This window comes from Muscardinus avellanarius, assembly GCF_963383645.1.
Source record: "Muscardinus avellanarius genome assembly, chromosome: 1".
NCBI lineage: Eukaryota > Metazoa > Chordata > Mammalia > Rodentia > Gliridae > Muscardinus > Muscardinus avellanarius.
This window is the reverse complement of record NC_137786.1, coordinates 220,597,230-220,620,027: the sequence shown is the minus strand read 5'-3', so window position 1 is coordinate 220,620,027 and position 22,798 is coordinate 220,597,230. Positions and strand designations below refer to the sequence as shown.

Sequence of the window (22,798 nt, the reverse complement as noted above, 5' to 3'; positions counted from 1 at the left end):
GCTGAAACAGGAGGATCACAGGTTTGAGGGACAGCCTCAGGAAGTAGCGAGACTCTCATCAACCTAGCAAGACCCAGTTTCCAAATAAGATAAAGTGAAATGATAATAATCTGATTTAAAGATTTAAAAATGCTTCATGTTTACCTGCCTCCACGAGAAAAGTTTCTGAGGGAATTTTAACTGCCAAGCATCATTCCCCATATCTCTACCAGATGCAGACATCTTTATTGTCATGGTGGTACATGCTTGTAATCTCAGTTCTTGGAAGGCTGAGACAGTAGGATTGCTGATTTGAGGACAGTCTCAGCAAATAGTGAGACTTACCACTACCCTAATGAGACCCTGTTTCAAATTAAAAATAGGATTGAGGGTGTAGTCAAATGTTGATTTCTCCTGGGTTCAGTCCCCAGTGACAGACAGACAGACAGACACACACACACACACACACACACACACACATGCCCTCTTTATTAAAGTTGGACATAGTGACACATGCTTGGAATCCTGGTACTTGGGAGGCTGAGAGAGGAGAATAGAAGGTTCAAGGCCAGCCTCAGCAACTTAACGAGACCTTGTCTCAAAATAAGAAATTAAAAGGGCTGAGGGTATAGCTCAGAGGTAGAATGCCCCTGGGTTCAATCCCCAGTACTAAAAAACAAAAAACTTTATCGAGTCTTCCCTAAAAAGCTTGACAGCCAGGTGTGGTGGTGCATACTTGTAATCCCAGCATTTGGGAGGCTGAGACAGGAGGATTGCGGTTTGCAGACAGCCTCAGCTACTTAGTGAGACTTTGAGACTCTTTCAAAATAAAGAATAAAAACTGCAATATAGCCTGGTGTGGTGGTGCACGCTTGCAATCCCTACGCTTGGGAGGCTGAGATAGGAGGATGACACAGGTTCAAAGCCAGCCTCAGCTACTGAATGAGACTCTCAGCAACTTAGACCCTATTTCCAAATAAGTATAAAATAGGTCTGGGATTATAGCCCAGAGGTAGAAAAGCCCTGGGTTCTACCCCCAGTACCACCAAAAAAAAAAAAAAAAAAAGGCTTAACAAATATTTTTCCCTCGGCAAGCTAAAAGATTAAATGCTGTCAGGCGTGGTGGCACATGCTTGTAATCCCCATGCTTGGGAGGTGGAGACAGGAGGATCGAGCAGGTTCAAAGCCAGTCGCGCTGGCTTAAGAGACCCTGTTTCCAAAATAAAAAGTATAAAAAATAGGTCTGGGAGTATAGCCTGAAGATAGAAGGGTTTCCAGGAACCTCAGTACCATCCCCCCCCCCAAAAAAAAAAAGATTAAATGCTTAGCATGGATATTAGTAAATGAGAATTACAGGTGTATATTTGTAATCACCAAATTGTAGATCTCTGTTGTGTTTGAGTCATATAATCCAAAAGAAGGTCCAGCTCCAATTTCCAATTTAGGGTGAATAGGTCCACAATATGTTTTTGCTTTATCCCTTAAAACAGTTGCAGCCTATACATACACTTAAAAGGAAAGGCAATTTCTGAAGCTATTAATGGTGAAACAGCTAGGCGTGGTGGCGCACGCTTGTTAATCCGAGCATTTGAGAGACTATGACGGGAGGATCACAGTTTATGGCCAGCCTCAGCTACTTAGTGAGGCCCTCTGCAACTCAATGAGACCCTTTTTCAAAATAAAGAATAAAAAATAGGCTGGGTGTGGTGGCACATGCTTTTAATCCCAGTGCTTGGAAGGCTGAGACAGGAGAATTACACAGGTTCGAAGCCAGCCTCAGCTACTTAGGGAGGCTCTCAGCAACTTTGTGAGACCCTGTTTCCAAGTAAAGTATAAAAATAGGTCTGGGAGTATAATAGTCCGGAGGTAGAAAAAATCCCTGGGTTCCACCCCCAATACCACAAATACAAAAAAAAAAATAGGGCTGGGGGACTATAGCTGAGCGGTAGAATGCCCCTGGTTTTCAACCCAGTACTACAAAAAAAAAAAAAAAAAAAAAAAAAAAAAAAAAAAAAAACCACAGGAAAAGCGAGAGAGAGTATAAATGGTGAAAACACCATATTCATGTGGATAATCTAGAATTATCCATGCTGGAATAACTAATGTAGTGTTATTCAGTCCTCATTCTTTCACTACTCCTCCCTAGGGAGTTGGATCGAACCCAGAGGCCTCGAATATGCTAGGCAAGTGCTCTGCCACCCAGCTACATCCTTGATTGAACCTTTTTTTGTGTGTGGGGAGTACTATGAGGGTGGAACCCAGGGGCTTTCTACCTCTGGGTTATACTCCCAGACCTATTTTATACTTTATTTGGAAACAGGTTCTCACTAAGATGCCGAGAGCCTCACTAAGTAGCTGAGGCTGGCTTCAAATTTGGGCAATCCTCCTCTCTCAGCCTCCAAAGAGCTGGGATTACAAGTGTGCGCCACCACTCCCGGCTCATCCCTGACCCTCTTTTAAATACTATTCTGGCTGGGCATGGTGGCGCACACTTGTAATCCCTGCGCTTGGGAGGTGGAGACAGGAGGATCGCGCAGGTTCGAAATGAGCCACACTGGCTTAAGAGACCCTGTTTCCAAATAAAAAAGTATAAAAAAATAGGTCTGGTAATGTGTGTAACCCAGAGGTAGAAGGGTTTCCAGGAACCCCAGTACCACCAAAAAAATAAATACTATTCTGTGTGGAAATAGAGGGCAAGTAATGAATTTTATCCTCTGGTTATGAGTTTGGTTAATTTGATGCCCATTGGTTTCCATATTCTTAATGTCTTTATCCTAGCTAATACTCTGAAGTACAAATATATATTTTGATATTGAAGGCTGGGTGTGCTGGCCCTTTGCAACTCAGTGAAACCCTGTTTCAAAAAAATAAAGAATAGCTGGGCGTGGCAGCGCACGCTTATAATCCCCGTGCTTGGGAGGTGGAGACAGGAGGATCAGGTTCGAAGCTAGCCTCGCTGGCTTAAGAGACCCTGTTTCCAAATAAAAAATATAAAAATGGGTCTGGAAATGTAGCCCGGAGGTAGAAGGGTTTCCAGGAACCCCACTACCACCAATTAAAAAAAAAAAAAACCCAAAAACCAAAAAAAGAATAAAAATTAAGGCTTGAGGGTGTAGCTCAGAAGTAGAATGTCCCTGGATTCTATCCCTAGTACCAAAAGAAAAAGGGGGAAAAAAAAGAATAAAAATAGGGCTGGGGTGTAGCTCAGATGTAGAATGCCCCTGGCTTCCATCTCTAGTACGAGAAAAAGAAGAAAAAAATATATAGTTATTTTATCCAAGCTGCACCCCCAGCCCTATTTTTTATTTTTAAAACAGGAGGGACTGGGCGTGGTGACGCAGGCTTGTAATCCCAATACTTGGGAGGCTGAGACAGGAAGATCGTGTAGGTTCGAAGCCAGCCTCAGCTACTTAGTGAGGTTCTCAGCAACTTAGTGAGACCCTGTTTCCAAATAAAATATAAAATAGGTCTAGAGGTGTGGCCCAGAGATAGAAAGCCCCTGGGTTACATCCCTAGTGCCACACAAAAAATTAATCAATGAATCAATCAGAGGAGGCCCTTACTGAGCTGAGGCCAGCCACAAACTGCAATCCTCCTGTTTTATCCTCCCATGTTCTGTGATTACAAGTGTGCACCGCCATGCCCAGCTGGTTATTGTCTATTACAGTAGGTTAAATTGGTGGGTTTTTTTTTTTTTTTGCAAGAATAATGCATAATCCTAGAAGATTCAGAGGAATGATAATGTTTTGAAAATGGTCTTCCTTAATAGACATTTGCTTTTTTTTTTTTGGCCGTACTGAGATTGAACCCAGGGACATTCTACCTCCAAGTTACACAGCCCCCCCCCCCTTTTTTTTAATGGTACTGGAGATGGAACCCAGAGGCATTCTACCTCCAAGCTGTATCCCCAGCCCTGTTTTTTATTTATTTATTTATTTTTTGGTGGTACTGGGGTTCCTGGAAGCCCTTCTACCTCCGGGCTACACTCCCACGGGCTACACTCCCAGACCTATTTTTTAACTTTATGTGGAAACAGGGTCTCTTAAGCCAGCGAGGCTGGCTCCGAACCAGCGCGATCCTCCTGTCTCAGCCTCCCAAGCGCAGGGATTACAAGCGTGCGCCACCACGCCCGGCTTATTCTTTATTTTTGAAACAGGGTCTTACTGAGTTGCAAAGGGCCACACTAAGTAGCTGAGGCTGTCTGAGAACATCGATCCTCCTGTCTCAGCCTCCTGAATGCTGGGATTGCAGAGGATCTCACTATGCAGCTGAGGCTGGCTGCAAATCTGTAATTCTTCTGTCTCAGCCTTTCAAGTACTGGGATTATTGGGAATACAAGCATGGGCCACCATGTCCGGCCTTTTGAGCCTTTTTTAAGGGAAGATTTTCCTTTTGCTGGCATTAACATACCAAACAAGGCATGATGACATATGCTTAGAACAGCAGTTTCTTTGTTTCAGACATAGTCCCACCCTAAGAGCAAATCACATTTAGAAGAAAATGGAGGTGCCAGGTACAATATGAAAAGTCCACAGTTGGGACTGGTCGCATTGCCTAAAGTACTTAACAAGAGAGAACTAAAGACGTGGGTGCTAATGCACTATGTAAATTAACTATGAGACGCTTTGTGGAGGGCATAGACTTGAACCAACTGAGCTGTAATGAGCTAGAACAGTGGTTCTTTGTGGAATTACAGACTGCTTCGAGAAGTGGTAAAAATTGTGTGTATGTGTTCTCCGAACCTCCCTACCCCCGGTTCCCATTCTCTTTATGGACATTTGTTGACTCCTTGACACCTATTTATGAACTCTGACCTAGAGGGATCCATGTGGATTATGTCTGGTGTTCATAAGGTTGGGAAACAGGTTGAATAAAGGACTTACTATAAGAATATCAGGGGTTTTTTTTTTTTTTTTTTCTTTCATAAGGAGTAGTAATGGAGTTTGAATGGAACAGAGACTTCTAGCAGGTTGGTTAGGTGAAGGTTGTAATTTGCCAAGATGGCAGAGTATACAGAACAAATTTATAGAGTTCCGTAAACTTATGATGGGACAACCACTGAAAGAGAACATGCATTGAACTTAGTATGGACTGATTTATCAATCATTTGGTCATCTGCAACAGTGAAAACCAGTTTGGAAGGGAAGAAATAAATAGGGCTAGATAGATATGTAGCTCGGGAGCAGCTGATTAGTTGTGGGTCACTTGTAACTTATAAAAAGTGACTCCAGCTGGGCGTGGTGGCGCACGCTTGTAATCCCCGTGCTTGGGAGGCTGAGACAGGAGGATTGCACAGTTTTTAACTCAGCCTCAGCTACTTAGTAAGGCTCTCAGCAACTTAGTGAGACCCTATCTCTAAATAAAGTATAAAATAGGTCTGGGAATATAGCCTGGAGGTAGAAAGCCTCTGGGTTCCACCCCCAGTACCACCAAAAAAAAAAAAAAAAAGTGACTGCAAGCTAGGCATGGTGGTCCACACTTGTAATTCCAGCATTCAGGAGGCCGAGACTAGAGGACAGCTTCAGCTACTTTTCGAGGCCCTTTGCAACTCAGTGAGATGCTGTTTCAAAAAGTAAAAAGACTAAAAAAATCAGGGCTGGGGGTGTGGCTGGGAGGTAGAATGCTTCTGTCTTCTATCAGTACTGCAAAAAAAAAAAGTGACATAAAATATTTAAAATAGATGTGTAGAGTAGAAATGAAAACAAATCTACAAAGTAAAATGTGTTGGCCTCACTGAGAACTTGGAAGAGAGGAACTAGAAATACAGTCATTGATTCAAAGGTACTGCTTCACAGCCGCTTGAATTTAGCTGATTTCCCTGCACTTCTGTCCTTCGCTGTGCCTCATTCTCTTGCCCAGGGACTTGAGTTTGGTTCACATGCTGTGAACATAACATCTTCTGGCCCAGGGCTTTAGCTGTGTTGTTGTCCTGTCCTGTCGTAAGCCTCATATTTCTGTTGTGTTGGCTTGGGACCTTGTCTTTGACTTTCTTCTCTCTGGGGGCCTCTGCACTCTCGCTTTGCTGTGCTATAGAGTTGTCCCAGATGCAGAACCAGCCCTCACTCTCACTCTTGTTCTGTTTTTTGGTGTAATGTCTAGCTTTATTTGCAGCTCCTTCAGCAGACTGCCTCCTCTGGGAACCTCAACACCCTGAGCAGCCTCCATCCAATGGGAGGTAAGTGTTTCACTGCTGCAGAGGAGCAGCAGCACCCAAGCCAACAGAAACAGCTGCCAACAGTCTGAGTTACACCATTGGTGCAAAAAAAATTTTTTTTGTTGGTTATATAAAGCAAACCTAAGATGAACTAGGACTCAATTGCCTTCTCTCTATAAGGTGACTCTGTTGTTAGTCAACACCACGTTGCTCTGAGGTTATCTGCTGTCTTCCACCTCTAAGTTACTGTGGGATAGAAGATGGGAAAGATCTGTTAGCACATAGGAACAAACTGAGGCCATTCTGATAAGGAGAAAAGTGACAGGAATTCTTGATTTCTACAATAGAGTGACTCTCAGTGACACTGGAAGCAGGCCCAGGATGGCTTCTATGCAGATGGCTTCCCTTGAAGCTGCTGGAATCAAGGCAAACAGTTTACCTGCGTGCCACGTACATGTTAGTTTGTAGGTGAATTCCTGTTGTTATTGCTGTGAGTGTATGTGGAAAACTTAAATACCTGGGTTTATAACAAGGGAGGTTCTACAGCCTGGCACATCAGAAAGATCAGTGAAGGTAGAGAATAGCAGGTCCAGTCCCCTTCTGGTGGCCCAGGCCTGTAATCCCAGTATGGGAGGTTGAGACAAAAGGATCACAGGTTCAAGGACAGCCTCAGGAAGTAATGAAAGTCAGCAACCTAATGAGACCCTGTTTCAAAACAAAATATAAAAAGTGCTTGGAGGTAGACTGTCCCTGGGTTCAACAAAATAAAATACAACAAAAAGAAAAAAGAGAAACAGAATAGCAGATCCAAAGCTGCCCATGTTGCACCTTCTGCTGTGTGGGGTAAAGCCAGGCAAATACATTTCAGTAAAGGATAGTCTTCAGAGAACTGCATTTTGCATTTTGAAGTTTTTGATAGCTATTCACTTTGTCCTAGGGAATTTAGTTGGCCATATTTTTGGAAGATTGTTAGACTGTAATCTACATAAGTATTTTTATTTTTACTTTCTCTTTACACCCCTGCCTACAATATGCCTTTCCATCATCTAGTAAATGGTTAGCAACATCCATAATTCAGGTTTCTCTGTCGCCTTTTAAATATGTCCTCTAGCCGGACATGGTGGTGCACACTTGTAATCCCCGCACTTGGGAGGCGGAGACAGGAGGATCGCACAGGATCGAAGCCAGCCATGCTGGCTTAAGAGACCCTGTTTCCAAAGAAAAAAGTATAAAAAAGAAATAGGCCTGGGAGTGTAGCCCGGAGGTAGAAGGGCTTCCAAGAACCTCAGTACCACCACACACACAAAAAAATGTCATCTAGGTTCTGCTTGCAGATATTTTTTCGTATAATAATGATAAACTGTGGGAGTGGCAGGTAGTTTTTTGGTTTTTTTTGTTTTTTTTTTTTTTTCGGGTCTGGGGATGGAACCCAGGGGCATTTGACCTCCAAGCTACACCTTCTGCCCTGTTTTAAAACACTTAAGTTGCGGAGGGCCTCACTAAGTAGCTGGAGGCTGTCCGCAAAGTGCGATCCCCCAGTCTCAGCCTCCGAATGCTGAGATTACAAGCGTGTGCCACCAGGCCTGATGCGGCACGCAGGTTTTTTTGTTTGTTTGTTTGTTTGTTTGTTTTTTGGTGGTACTGGAGTTCCTGGAAGCCCTTCTACCTCTGGGCTACACTCCCGGACCTATTTTATATTTTTGAAACAGGGTCTCTTACGCCAGCGCGGCTGGCTTCGAACCTGTGCGATCCTCCTGACTCCGCCTCCCAAGCACGGGGATTACAAGCGTGCACCACCACGCCTGGCCTACACGCAGGTTTTCTTATGCTTTCTCCTTTTCCTTTTTTTTTTTTTTTTTTGTTTTTTTTTTTGTTTTTTTTTTGTTTTTGTGGTACTGGGGATGGAAACTCGGCCATTCTACCACCAAGCTACACCCCCAGCTCTATTTTTTTAATTCTTTATTTTGAAACAAGAAATTGTAATTTTATGAAAACATGAAATTGTAGAGGGCCTCACTAAGTAGCTAACGCTTTCCTTGAACCTGCAATCCTACTGTCTCAGCCTCCCACGTACTTGAATTATAAGTGTGCACCACCACACCCGGCCTCTTTCTGATTTCATTTGTGTTCTTTATTGTCATTCCTTTGGGCCTTCTGGATATCCGCTATTTTATTTTATTTTTGGTAGTACTAGGGGTTGAACCCAGGGACATTCTACATCTGAGTTACACTCTTAGCTGCCTTTTTTTTTTTTTTTTTTTTTTTTTTTAAATTTGGGAACAGGGTCTCACTAGGTCATGACTCTCACTATTGCTGAGGCTGTCCTCGAACTGGCAGTCCTCCTGTCTCAGCCTCAAAGTACTGGGATTACAAACATGTGCCACCACACCTTGCTCTCTGCTATATTTTTCATTTGTTCTCCTCCATTACACAGAGCCAGTGCCCCTTCTAGTATGAGTAAGGGGGCTTGGATGCAGTCTCATTCTGTACCATGGATTTTAGCATTGTATCCTTGGGTTGTTGGCCCCATGGCAGGCCACACACATGTTCCCCCTTGATCTCCTGATCTACTTTTTTATTAATGCTCACTTGGGGTGTTATGCTAGTGGAAGAAATGATTTCAAGTCTTCTGTTCTTATTTTGTGGGGTGGTGTGTGTGCTGGTAATTGAACCCAACGCCTCACACATGCTGAGCATGCACTCTACTACTTAATTACATCTCAAGCAATTTAAAGTTTCTTAATTAGTGATATCTGGCAGAACATGGTTTCTATAATCCCTGCTACTTGAGAGGTTGAGGCATGGGGATGTAAGCAGTGAAGTGCTTTAGATTCGGTCTCCAGGTAAACCCCTAAATGATATTTGAATCTTTTTGTAGCCCTGTAATTTGTTTGTACAGTGTCTCTTTGTCTGGGACCAGCCTTCTTCTGTTAATTGCTGGAATGGATTTGAAGCATCCTCATCTGCTGGTTAATCTTTTGCTTTGGATGTTGCAGGATTAAATGCAATGCAGTTACAGAATTTGGCCGCACTAGCTGCTGCAGCTAGTGCAGCTCAAAACACACCAAGTGGTACCAGTGCTCTCACTACATCCAGCAGTCCACTCAGCGTACTCACCAGTTCAGGTAAGCATGTAATAGGAACCAGTGCCATTGTGTGCCTTGGGTTTGAAGGCAGAGTCCAAGAGAGAGTAGTATGTCATCCTGGGAAGGTGTTAACACCTATATGCAGAGAAGTTGGATTATGAACAACAGATTTTCAAATGTCATTTGTAGTGGTATATGCCTGTACCTCTGTAGTGGTATATGCCTGTACCTCTGACTTTCTGACTTTGGTGGTACATGCCTATAATCCTAGCATTTAGGAGGCAGAGACAGGAAGATCACAGGTTCAAGGCTAATTAACTCAGCAACGTAGTGAGACCCTTAGCAATTTAGGGCAATTCTATTTCAAAAAAATTAAAAACGCCTTGGGAGGTAGAATGTCCCTGGGTTCAATTCCCAGTTTCTCCCACCCCCAAAAAATTAAAATAAAAATTATAAAAAGAATTTCAGATGGGCACAGTGACACACACCTGTAATCCCAGTACTTGGGAGGCTGAGACAGGAAGATCAAAGGTTCCAGCACAGCCTTAGTAACTTTGCAAGACTCTCAGAAACCTAGAGAGACCATGTTTTAAAACAAAAATTAAGAAGGGCTGGATGGTGTAGCTCAGAGGCAAATACCCGTGGGTTCAATCCCTAGTGCCACAAAAAAGCATAAAAGTAAGAAATAAGATCTCATAGTTTTAAATTGCTATAAGGATAATTTGTCACTGTCCTACAAGGACAGTTAACAGAATTAGCACCTGAAAACATCTTTGCAAATAGAATACTTGGATAGTCTCACTTGTACTTTGGTTACTGTTGACAAGAGAAGTGATGGTTTGAGTTTAACTCTTGGATTTCTAATAGCAGGGTCCTCACCTAGCTCCAGCAGCAGTAACTCTGTCAACCCCATAGCCTCACTTGGCGCCCTGCAGACATTAGCTGGAGCAACAGCTGGCCTCAATGTTGGCTCTTTGGCAGGTAAGAGGCAATCCCTGGTTGTCATCAGGCCATTTTTATGTATGCACATCATAACAACCCTGGTGGGGCCACCACTACCATGATTGGAGTGGCCCACGGAAGTTAGAAATAATCATGGGACTTCAAGTCAGATCTAAGTTAAATTGCACCTCTGCCCCTTAGCTAGCTGTTACCTTGGACCATCTTTCTACTGTCATTTTTATATATGGAGTAGGAGTATAAAATACTTGAAAGATGCCAGGCGTGGTGGCACACACTTGTAATCTTAGCATTTGGGAGGCTGAGACAGGAAGATCTTGGTTCAAAGACAGCCTCAGCTACTCCTGAATGAGGTCCTTTGCAACATAGTGAGACACTGTTTCCAAATAAAGAATAAAAAATAGTGCTGGGAGTAGCCGGGTATGGTGGCGCACACTTGTAAATCCCAGCATTTGGGAGGCTGAGACCAGAGGATTGTGGTTAGTAGACAGCCTCAGCTACTAAGTAAGGCCCTTCAAAACTTGAGTGAGACACTGCTTTAAAGTTAAAGAATAAAGAGCTGGGCGTGGTGGCACACACTTGTAATCCCAGCATTCAGGAGGCTGAGATCGGAGGATCACAGTTCACAGACAGCCTCAGCTACTTAGTGAGGCCCTCTGCAACTCAATGAGACCCGGTTTCAATATAAGGAATAAAAAATAGGGCAGGAGGTGCAGCTCAGAGGTCAAATGCCCCTGGGTTCCATCCCCAGACCTGCCAAAAAAGAATTTAAAAATAGGGCTGGGGGTATAGTTCGGAGGTAGAATATCCCTGGGTTCCATCCCCAGTACCACAAAACAAACAAAGAAATGAATAAATAATTGGAAGAGTTATTAAAGAAGTTAAGTGGCCGGGCATGGTAGTGCATGTCTATAATCCTCGTACTTGAGGGACAGAGACAGTGTAGAATTGAAACCAGCCTCAGAAACCTGGGCAAGAACCTGTTTTAAAACAAAATAGGGCGTGAGGGTGTAGCTCAGAGTTAGAACTCTCCTAGATTAAATCCCCCGTATCACCAATTAAAAATGTTAAATGAAACCAGGAATGGTGGCATACTGTGTAACCCCAGCTGCTCAAGTGGCTGAAGCAGGAGGATTAAACGTTCTATGCTACCCAGGCAATTTAGTGAGACTTTTTCTCAAAATAAAAAGATCCGGGAGCTGGTGTGCTCAGGCTTGAGATCCCAGCATTCAGGAGGTGGAGACGAGGATCATGGTTTGCAGACAGCCTCAGTTATTTAGCGAGGCCTTGTTTCAAAAAATTTTAAAAAAGAGAGAGAGATTAAAAAAAAAAAAAATAGGGCTGGGGGTGTAGCTTGCAGGCTCAATGCCCCTGGGTTCCATCCCCAGTACTGCCAAAAAATAGACATGGGCATGTAGCTCAGTGGTAGAACGCCCCTGGGTTCAATCCCTAGTAGTGCAAAAAATAAAATAAAACAAAAGCCAGGCATGATGGTGCACACTTGTAGTCCCAGTACTTGGGAGGCTGGGACAGGAGGATCTCAGGTTCAAGGACAATCTCAGCAAGTAGTGAGACTCTCCTCAACCTCACAATATCCTGTTTTAAAATAAAAAGTAAGCCGGGCATGGTGGTGCCCGCTTGTAATCTCCACACTTGAGGCAGAGACAGGAGGATCACGCAGGTTTGAAGCCAGCCTCGCTGGCTTAACAGACCCTGTTTCCAAATAAAATATAAAATAGGTCTGGGAGTGTAGCCCGGAGGTAGAAGGGTTGCATCCCCAGTACCACCAAAAAATAAATAAAATAAAATTGGGCTAAGGGTGTAGCTCGGAGATAAAATTGCCCCTGGATTCAAACCCCAGTAACGCGCGCACACACACGCAGTTAAATGAGAACATAGGTAAAGTGCTGATAAGCACATTCCTTAGTACAGTGGCTGGCATATAGAGTATACTCAATAAATGTTAACTGCTGGGCACAGTGGCACATACTTGTAATCCCAATATTTGGCTGAGACAGGATTGCAGGTTTGTAGCTGGCTTCAGCCACTTAGACCCTGTTTCAAAATAGAAAGGGGTTGGGGGTATAGCTTGGAGGTAGCCTTGGGTCATCCTCAGTACCAACAAGTAAATATTAACTTTTTTTGGGGGGGTGTTATATTGGGGGTGGAACCCAGGGGTGTTCTACCTCTGAGCTACACCTTCAGCCCTATTTTTTATTCTTTATTTGGAAATAGGGTCTCACTAAGTCGCAAAGGGCCTCACTAAGGAGCTGAAACTGGCCTAGAACCTGTGATCCTCCTGTCTCAGTCTCCCAAGTACTGGGATTACAAGCGTGCACCACCATGCCCGGCTGTTACTTTACCCACATCTCACTATAGATCACATTTTAGTCCTTAGTCCTAGAGTTCTTATTTTACTACTTTCCAACTCTGCATGAGAAAGTCAGGCATGTGTAAGTAGTATCAGTTCTTCCATAGTGTGGAGGAAAGTAATGGGTAGAGCCACACCTGGGTATGGCATTTTTAACATTTACATTAGTAACAAGTCCTGGTGTTCAAATCTTACCAGTCAGATGAAGTATTTCCTCCTCCGGGTGAAGCTAAGAGGGAGATGAAAGGGTAAACTTTGGGGTTTTCCATATTCTAATGTCTTTAATATCCTGTCTTTGACACCAGTTGAGTCTTTCTAGTATATTAATTCTTTTCTCCATCCAAGGGATGGCTGCTTTAAATGGTGGCCTGGGCAGCAGTGGCCTCTCCAATGGCACTGGAAGCACCATGGAGGCCCTCACCCAGGCCTATTCGGGTATCCAGCAGTATGCTGCCGCAGCGCTCCCCACTCTATACAACCAGAATCTGTTGACACAGCAGAGTATTGGTGCTGCTGGAAGCCAGAAGGAAGGTGAGTGCCAAGGCAGGATCGGGGTCAGAGTGGGTATGTTACTCATTCAGCACCGGAATTGAAAGGCTGTGAGGTCTGTTTAGGTGGTCAAACCAGCACTCTTTTGACCAATGTCAAGCATAGATTAAAGAACACTGTAGCTGGGTGTGGTGGTGCATGCTTGTAATCCCAGTACTTGGGAGGCTGAGACAGAAGAATGCCCACGGAGTTCAATCTCAGTAACCCCCACCCCCCCAAAAAAAAAAAAACCCAAATAACAAACACTGTAAGGTGTGATGTGCTTTCAGAATATTTTCTGGATGTGGCTCAAAGCAGAACTTCTGTACACCCTCCTGGGATGGGCCTGTAGTTTTTAAATAAACAGATACTGGTCTTACTGCATCTGATAATATTTGGCAAAAATCTGTTTTTGTTAGGGAGTCTTTACTTGAGGTTATAAATCTGTTCAAGGGTCTTCTGTCTAGGTGTTCCTTGTAGGTATATCATTTGACATTTTCCTTACTTTCTCATCAACACTTGTCCTAATTAAGGAGAAACTGAGGGGTTTTGTGACATAACGAGGTACAGCCAACGGGCTAATGGAGTGGGGAGTGTATCCTTTGACATAAATGAAATTAAATTTGACACAAGTTAAATTTGGAAGCTCTCTAGACAGAGGTCTGATGGTGGTTTGTAAGAATAGAAAGTCCTGCTGACACCTTCATGTCAAAACCAGATTTGACTTGGGTGTTTTTTTTTTTTTTTTTTTTTTTTTTTTGGTGATACTGGAGGTGGAACCCAGAGGCTTTCTACCTCCGGGCTATACTCCCAGACCTATTTTATACTTTGTTTGGAAACAGGGTCTCACTAAGTTTCTGTAGCTGAGGCTGGCTTTGAACCTGTGCGAACCTCCTGTCTTACCCTCCCAAGTGCCGGGATTACAAGCGTGCGCCACCACGCCTGGCTTGACTTGGTTTTATAACGACATGCTGGCAAGAAGCACTAATACAGGCAGAAGCCAAGTATCCTCCCTTGCCACAGCAGTAAGGAGTCTTTCTCTAGTCCCTCCTTGTCTGCTCTGAATTAGATACTTCTCTCCTCTAGAGATGTGGCTGAGGAAACATCTCTTCTGAACAAGTAGTACAGAAATAAACAATAAACAGGTGAGAGCATGAGATGTTTCAGATGGTATGCTGAAGAGGGACCAACAGAAAAGGGGGATAAGGAGTGCTGGAGGCATTGCATTTTATACAGAGTTCCCACAGAAGATCTCTTTAACTTGACATTTGCATAGATATACCTAGATGAAGTAAGGCTGCAAGTCAAGCATGTATCTAGAGGAAGAAGAGAAGTGAGGACAGAGGAACAGTAAAGGCCCTGAGGCAGCAGCATTTCATCATATGTTTGACAGCAGTTTAGAGGTCAGAGTGGCTGGAAAGTGGTCAGGCCTGTGTTTGTGATAAAAACTGTTCATTCAGAAAGTCTCTCATTATGAGTAGATAGACGAAGAAAGCATATTATGTTATTCAGCTCATTTGATCATAAACACATTTAAAATTTTTTCTTTTGCCAGGCATGGTGGGGTGCATACTTGTAATCCCAGTACTTGGGAGGCTGAGACAGGAGGATCACATGTTTGTGGACAGCCTCAGCTACTTAGGCCCTCCACAATTTAGTGAGACCCTGTTTCAAATTTAAGAATAAAAAATAGGGCTGGGGTTTAGCTCAGAGGTAGAATGTGCCTTGGTTCGACCCTCAGTTCTGCCAAAAAAATTCTTTTTACTGTGGTATAATTTACATATAATTAATTCACCCATTTCTGTACATAACTCATATCTTCTACAAACATATAGTCTTGTAATCACCACCACACATTTAGAACATTTCTGTCGCCCCCAGAAATTCCCTCGTACTTTTTTTTTTTTTTTTTTCCGGGGATGGAACCCAGGGGCATTTGACATCCAAGCCACATCCCCTGCCCTATTTTTTATTCTTTATTTTGAAACAGGGCCTCGCTAAGTTGCAGAGGGCCTCACTAAGTAGCTGGGACTGTCCGCGAACCGCGATCCTCCGGTTTCAGCCTCCCAAATGCTGGGATTACAAGCGTGCGCCACCACGCCCAGCTTCCCTTGTACATCTTTGTAGTCATTTGCTATTCGCACTCCTACTGCTGGCAACTACCAGTCTGCTCGCTATTCCTATAGGTTTTTTTGTACTGGGGGTGGAACCCAAGGGTTTTCTACCTCTGGGCCATACTCCCAGACCTACTTTATATTATATTTGTTTGTTTGTTTGTTTGTTTATTTTGGTGGTACCTGGGGTTCTTGGAAGCCCGTCTATCTCCGGGCTACACTCCCAGACCTATTTTATTTTTGGAAACAGGGTCTCCTAAGCCAGCATGGCTGGCTTCGAACCTACGCGATCCTCCTGTCTCTGCCTCCCAAGTGCAGGGATTACAAGCATGCGCCACCACGCCCGGCCTATTTTTACATTTTTATTTGGAAACAAGGTCTCCTAAGCCAGCGCGATCCTCCTGTCTCTGCCTCCCAAGCGTAGGGATTACAAGCGTGCGCCACCACGCCCGGCTACTTTATATTTTATTTGGAAACTGTCTCACTAAGTTGCTGAGAGCCTCACTAAGTAACTGAGGGTGGCTTCGAACCTGTGCGATCCTCCTGTTTCAGCCTCCCAAGCATGGGGATTACAAGCGGGCACCACCACGCCCGGCTATTCCTATAGTTTTTTTTTTTTTTTTTTTTTTTTGGTACTGGGGTTCCTGGAAGCCCTTCTACCTCCGGGCTACACTCCCAGACCTATTTTATATTTTTAAAACAGGGTCTCTTACGCCAGCGCAGCTGGCTTCGAACCTGCGCGATCCTCCTGTCTCCACCTCCCAAGCGCGGGGATTACAAGCGTGCGCCACCACGCCCGGCAATTTCCTATAGTTTTTTGAAACCTCTTTTGATTATAACCTCTTAAACCTCCTCCTTTTCTTCTTCTGTGGCCTCCAGCCTCTGTTTTACTGCTTCACACAAAAGTCTGCCTACCTTGCTCGGGTGGTGGTGTACCTCTATAATCCTAGTACTTGGGAGGCTGGTACAGGAGAATCACAGGTTCATGGCTAGCCACAGCAACTTAGCAAGATCTTATTTCCAAATAAGAAATAAAAAGCAGGGTGTGGCGACACACGTTTATAATCCCAGCATTTGGGGGACTGAGACAGGATTGTGGTTTGCATACAGTCTAAGCTACTTAATGAGGCCTTTTGCAACTCATTGAGACCCTGTTTCAAAAAATAATTTAAAAATAGGGCTGGAGATGTATCTCAGAGTTAGAATCCCCCTGGGTTCAAAAAAAAAAAAAAAAAATTAGGGCTGGGATGTAACTCGGAGGTAGAATTCCCTTTGGTTCAATCCTCAGTGCCAAAAAAAAAAAAAAGTCTGACTACCTTATATAGAGGGAACTACTCCAAGTGTTGTGTGCCTGCCTGTATGTATCCCTTTGAATCTCACTATGTTTGAAATTATATTTTACCTATAAAGATATAGGGGGGAAAGTCTACTTACACTTTTACCCTAGTAGGGTAGAATTCTAATGTGCCTCCATGAGTTGGAGCATGCTGATAAATATGGAGGAAGAAATCTATTCCAGTGATTGCCTTCAGTTCCCTGCCTTAATCTGTTAAGTACCCCCCAAAGAATCTGTTGGGTGTGACAATTTTAACATGAGGGAATGAAAGACTATTGGTGCAGGTCAGTGAGCTTGTTTGATACTGACACTTCCAATCAATGGGTATTTTGAAGGTCCAGAGGGAGCCAACCTGTTCATCTACCACCTGCCCCAGGAGTTTGGAGATCAAGACCTGCTGCAGATGTTTATGCCCTTTGGGAATGTTGTGTCTGCCAAGGTTTTTATAGATAAGCAGACAAACCTGAGCAAGTGTTTTGGTATGTTGACTTCACTTCTGGTATCAGGGTGAGATTAAGAATTTTGCCTCTGAGAAAGAAAGAAGGGGCTGACATTGGAAAGAGCTGTATTTGGGTTTGAACTGTTGTTTAACTTGACCTAGAATGGATCATTTGACTGCTTTGGGGCCTCAGTTTTCTCATATCTATAGTAGAAGTAATAATGATTTCTGCCCATAGTACTGCACCAGAGGGGGAAATAAGTATGAAAAATGGCATGCAAAAAAAACTTTAATATGTCCCATACATCTCAGGTGATACTGTTAGGAACCTAATTTATTTTATGTGATACCATTTCTTGAGAGTCCCTGCTAAGATGAGAAAAGTTGGAATTTGAGGCTAAGCACATAGGCAGCTCTTGCATAGGAAGACTGAGTGTCTCCTTGCCTCGTGTCCTCACTTAGGTTTCTGCTTGGACACACAGGTTTTGTAAGTTACGACAATCCTGTCTCAGCTCAAGCTGCCATCCAGTCTATGAACGGCTTTCAGATTGGCATGAAGAGGCTTAAAGTGCAGCTCAAACGTTCGAAGAATGACAGCAAGCCCTACTGAGCGTGCTCCCCTCTGAGACTGGAGTGAGAGGGTCTTCTGGTAAGTGGGGGAGGAGCACCCTTAGTGATTGGAAGCCCTGAGGCTGTGTTTTGACAGCCCTGGACCCTGATCCCTGCCCTCTCGCAGGCTCAGCTTGCCCTGAAGACCCGGCTACTGCCTTCTGTGGGAGTTTCGCTTCGTACAGAGGACAAGTTTGTGCTTTGGTTTCCAGTGTTTTACTTTGGAGTTTAGGTGCCATATCCTGAGGTTTTTTGTTTTTGTTTTTGTTTTTTTTTTTTCCCCTTTATTTAAAGTTTGCTGTGTTTGTAACCAGTGTGTGTTGAAAAGGACCAACACCAAACCACCCTTGAGGAGGGGGAATGGGGAAATGTTTTAAAAAGATGATCAGAATTTGCCCCAAGACACCCCAAGAGAGAGAACTGAGTGGAGCAAACAGTTGACCCTCAGACTCTCCCCAAGTGCAAGGGTGGGTGAGGTGAAGACTGGCGTGCAAGAGCTGCAGGGCGATCAGTGGACTGGCTTTGGAGGAGAGCGGGCGCCTTGACACCTTGCGCCCTGGCAGCTGGAGGCAGAAACTTCTTCATAGCTGCCTTCTGTGGAAATAGTGAGTCTTTGCCACCTATTTTTCAGATTCTTGTCCTGGATTTCTGTCCCTCTTTCATAAAAGGGGGCCAACAATTCTCTGGAAATAAATACCTCTTAAATTAGCCTGACATATGCAAAGCAGGGAGACATTACCTTTGTTACTGGCCTTCCCCGCCTGCCTTTGGAGTTGGCTTGCCCTGCCAGGCTGGTGGCTCTTAGGGAGAAGTAGCCAAAGAGGTCCTTTTTACTTTATTTCTACATCAATTTAGACCCTGGCCCATTTCCAGTAGCTCCCTTTAAAGAGGGCCTCTCTGGAAGACATGGCCTGGTTTCCTTCCTTGTAGTTCACCACAGAAAGGAACATCCCCTCCATTCAAGCCACAATTTTCTCATGAGAGCAGATCTAAGAAGGTCTTACAGCATTTTGCTGAAGGGAGCACCTCTCCTGTGCAGAGTGATCTAAAGCCATCTAGAGGGCCTGTCTCTTGGTATACCCGAATCCAAAGGTCCCTTTAATACAGGTTACTGCATTTGCCAATGGTGAGAACTTAGGGTTTAGGAAGATGCAAAGGTTCATGCTTGCCTCCTTGATTAAGGTGTCCCAGAGATAGTGTTCCCACAGAGGCCTAGAAGGCCCCTCTTCTAACCACTGCAGCCCTATCTTCTGCCATTGGAGACAGAGGAGACATCAGGACGTTTACAGCCTTCATATGGATTTAGTGTTCATTTACCTCAGTATTACTGTGTTCATTTTTGTCCCCATGCTTACAGTTAGTTCCCTGTTGCCTCCTACAGGTCTCACTCTAGCCCTTGCCTGTGACCCACACAGCTCTGGGCTCTGCCTCTGCTCCAAGAATTGCTATGGGGGCAGAGAGCCAGGAAAGACATGCTGTTGGGAATGTGCACTGAGGCAGAGGCAGCCCTGTTAGGATATGACAATTAGCCACAGCCAGTGACTAGATCCCCAGGTCCCTGGAAGCTTAAACCTCACAAGTAGGAGTTCTGACCCCTAGGCAGCAGAGATTAGAATAAAGGGGTTGATTTGCAATTAAGTCGGATGGAGGCTCTCTCCTTGTCCTGCTGTCCCTGTGGGTAACAGATCAACTGTCTTACCCCTGTACAGTTAGTTGATGGTGTTGGATTATCTCATTGAGGCTGGGACAGCTGTTCCCTTCTCATAGTGAAAACTTGGGTCTGTTGTCCTCTAAGAAACGTGAAACATAACACTTCTTAAGCTGAACCACGTAAACTTGAATTCTACGCACTGGGAGAAATGTGTCCTGTGTTTCAAAGGATAAAACTGTTCTAAAGGCTTCCAGGGTCATGATGGGATTTTTTAAATAAATGCAAAAAATAAAAATAAAAAGAAAAATGAAAAAAGAAAAAAGAAAACAAAAAAAAAAAAAAGAAAAAAAAATGCTAGGTTGGGGAGGCGCTGTTCTGAATCCCAACCGGCTGGAACCAAGAATGTCGTTTCTATTTTTATAGAAGTTTTATACAGCTCCGGGGCGGAGAATATTTATTACCTAAATTATATCTCTGGAAAAGGCCAGGATTTTGTAGAATCCAGAATGTGATTGTTGTACACACAGGGTGCTGTGTATGATTGAAACTACTGACTTTCTGTGGCCGATTGCAGCCCAGCTAACCTGCCCAAAGGGAAGGTGTTAATGCTGTGAATTGGCAGAGGAGAGAGCTGTGCTCCGTAGGGTGCTACCGGTGCTGTGCTCCCTAACCTTCTGTTCTGTCTTCCTCCTTGGCTAGAACACAACTCTGTTCCCCCACATTCCCTTTCCCATTTCACCATTTGTCCAAGGACTTGTCCTGGGATCTGACCTTATAAAACCACTTTCCTAATGACATAAGAGACAAAGGTGCACTCCACCGCCTTTGATACCGGCCCGAGGCTTCATACATGCTCTTCGTTCTCTTTTCTAAAAAGAGCACTTCCCTCGGCAGGGTCCTGGACTGCTCAGGCACCAGCTGGTGAGACCACGCACTTCTGTTCTCTCCTCTCTCTGTTCCCCCAGTAGCACAGCAGCAGCACTGCCCTTGAGCACAGTTCTTTCCCCAGGCCAAAGATGGTTTTGTGAAGAAGCTGCTCCCCTACAAGTCTCACAGTGTGAAAGGGCTCAGCTCAGCTCTGAGTGGAGACTCGCAGTCAAGTCTTAAGCAATCCTTATCTGTTGTGTGGAGGTTTCACTTACAATGTGTGTGGGTTTTTTTTTTTCGTTGTTTTTTTGTTGTTGTTGTTTTGTTTTGTTTTGCTATAGTTTTCTTACGTGGGTTACATCATGAAATTGATTTGCCTTGAATGCAGCCAGACCGCTGTCTTCTGGGTTTCACATGAGTGACCAGGACCTGTGTGGAAGCTAAGGGCTTGGATTTCTGGGAATAAAGGGCCGTCCTCATAGGACTAAACAGAAATCCTGGCCTTCTACCCTAAAGAATCTTTCCCACTCCAGCCAGTGTCTTCTACTGACCCCCTGGGTCTTGACCAGGGAGAGGGAGAGAGGCTGAGGCCCTGTTCCCCCAGAGACCTTCCCCTCGTGTGTGTTGGGCGCTTCATGGGAAATCCAAGCCTTAGGTTCCCTTCTGTCTCTGGCAATTGGATGTTTTCTTGGTGTTCTCCATGTCCTTTTTTGACTTTTCCCTGTGTCCATTGTTAGCATGTGCAAAAGTTCCCTGTCATTACCCACCCTGCCCTGGCCCGCCTCCTCATTTCAGGGCTGTACACACAGTGAGTGTCCTGTTCTCTCTCTCTTTGTTTGGATGTATTGCTCTGTGTAACTCAGTGGGTCTCCCTCTTTCTGGTTTGTTTTTTTTTCTAGATTCCTGCCGTTTGTTCATCGTTGTGCCTAAAGCATGTCGATGTGGCGTCAAGTACATCGTCCAAATCCCTGTCTCTTCAGCTTCTCTGATGCTTGAACTCTCACCTTTGACCTTGTGTTGACCTTTGATGCTGACGTGTATTTTTATTATGTTTGTTTCTTCCTTTGTTTTTCTTTTTTCTTTCCTTTTTTTCCCTTTTGTGCTGCCAAAATTGGTTTTGCTAGAACGACTGCTGAAGGGGAAATATTTAAACTTGCATTTGAATATAAAAAAATCTATTTTTCTAGAACTTCATAAGATAACCACTTGATTTTGTGATTCCAATTCTTTGTAATTGTCTTCAGAGCAGCCCTACTAGCACATACCGTGTGGTGTTTGTATTTCTGTGAACACACAGCCAGTCCATTTCTAGGCTTTGTTTCTCTGTGTGCTTAGTTTTAAAGACAACTTTGAAGTAAACAATGAAATAAACGATGTCACTAAAACTTTTGAGGCTCCTGAGCACATTTTGCTGATATAGTTTGTGGGGCTTGAGGAGACTGCATGTTCTTATTTTTATTTTTCTGAGTTCTTGACTGCAGAAAATACCTGAACCCCTTCCTTTTTGACTAGAGGCTGCAGTTTCGACCCCAACCAGCCCTTTTCTTTTTCCTCTTCTTTTTCTTTTTTTCTTTTGTGGTTCTTTCCTGGGGCTACCCTGCAGGATCCTGGATCCCTATGGCCCCTTCCCCTCTGCCCGGCAGAGCTCACCTCCATGCTTATTTCTACAGTCTCCACAGCAAAATGTGATGCTATTTTTGTTTTGTTTTTGTATTGTTTTTGTTTTGAAATTTTTCCTTTCCTACTAAGATTATGCCCAGAAAAAACAAGTTTTGCATGTTTCCTGCTGTTTCTTCACACCTTCGTATATATCACCTTCACCTCTCTGTTTTCTATAGTTTGTGCAAAAACTGACTGATTTAAAAGGGTTTCAAAGAAGCTGTTTTAAATTGTGGGGTTGATTTTTTTTTTTCTTTTTTCTTTTTTTTTTTTTTTTTTTTTTTTCCAAGATTGTACTGTTTTATTTTGAAGTGGCAACTTTCTCCTCTATTGCCCTTAGAGGGTTTGCCTGTGCACTTAGACTGTCACCTGGCCTGGCCTCCAGGCCTCAGCAGGGTGTCCGGGAGGCTGGCTGCTCTTCTCAGGCGTGGGGGAGGGGCCTAGATCTAGAGGCAAGGGAAGCAGAGCTAGAACCTGAAGGTGGCTGTGGGTGGTAAGAGGCTTAGCTTAATGGGGCGAGCACCCAGAGGAGGAACGGTTCTGCCGTCCCCACGGGGCCCTGCACACCGAGTGGCAGCATCTGCCAGTACTCTTCCTATAGGTGACAAGCACAATTCTACAGTCTTCACACTGTTTACAGCCCTGGGCACCACCCACCCCACACTGGCTCTTCACCACTGCTCTGCTCTTGCTTAGCAAGTGGGTTGGGGTAAAGGTCAGATTTGTTTTTTAAATTGGGTGAAGAGCAAAATAGCTACTGTCCCAGGGTACCAGGCAAGCCAGTTATTTGGCTCCCTGAGGGGAACTTAACCCTCTTCTCTTGTGGCACCATCCAGCCTCAGGGTCTTGGGGACTTGAGGAAGAATGTGAATGGAGTGGGAGAAGCCAGCGGAGATGAGAGGGGACGGATGGATCTGTGGAGGGAAGAGGTAACAAGGGAGGAGTTCATGGGAGACTCCACCCAAATCTGAGCTCTGGTGGGTGGGTGAGTGGGAAGCAGGATGGTCCAGGGTAGGTGGCAGGGAGCAGTGAGGGGCCGGGAGTG

At 44.3% G+C, this 22,798-nt stretch overlaps 1 protein-coding gene across 17 annotated transcripts in view; it reads left to right on the top strand.

Moving 5' to 3' along the window:
* The window catches only part of CELF1 (CUGBP Elav-like family member 1), a gene marked incomplete at both ends in the record, with an annotated part of 39,071 nt that extends 21,494 nt beyond the window's left edge, over positions 1–17,577 (top strand). For 2 of the 17 annotated variants that reach the window (XM_080715357.1, XM_080715358.1), the window contains 6 exons: positions 6,079–6,154; positions 9,130–9,258; positions 10,087–10,200; positions 12,896–13,081; positions 16,864–17,007; positions 17,450–17,577. In XM_080715357.1, coding sequence (XP_080571483.1) covers positions 6,079–6,154; positions 9,130–9,258; positions 10,087–10,200; positions 12,896–13,081; positions 16,864–17,007; positions 17,450–17,577 — 777 coding nt within the window. Of the gene's footprint in view, positions 1–6,078; positions 6,155–9,129; positions 9,259–10,086; positions 10,201–12,895; positions 13,082–16,863; positions 17,008–17,429 lie in introns of all 17 variants that reach the window. The other 15 variants (XM_080715359.1, XM_080715349.1, XM_080715361.1 and 12 more) reach the window with 12 other exon arrangements.
* Between the last annotated feature and the right edge of the window lie 5,221 nt (positions 17,578–22,798).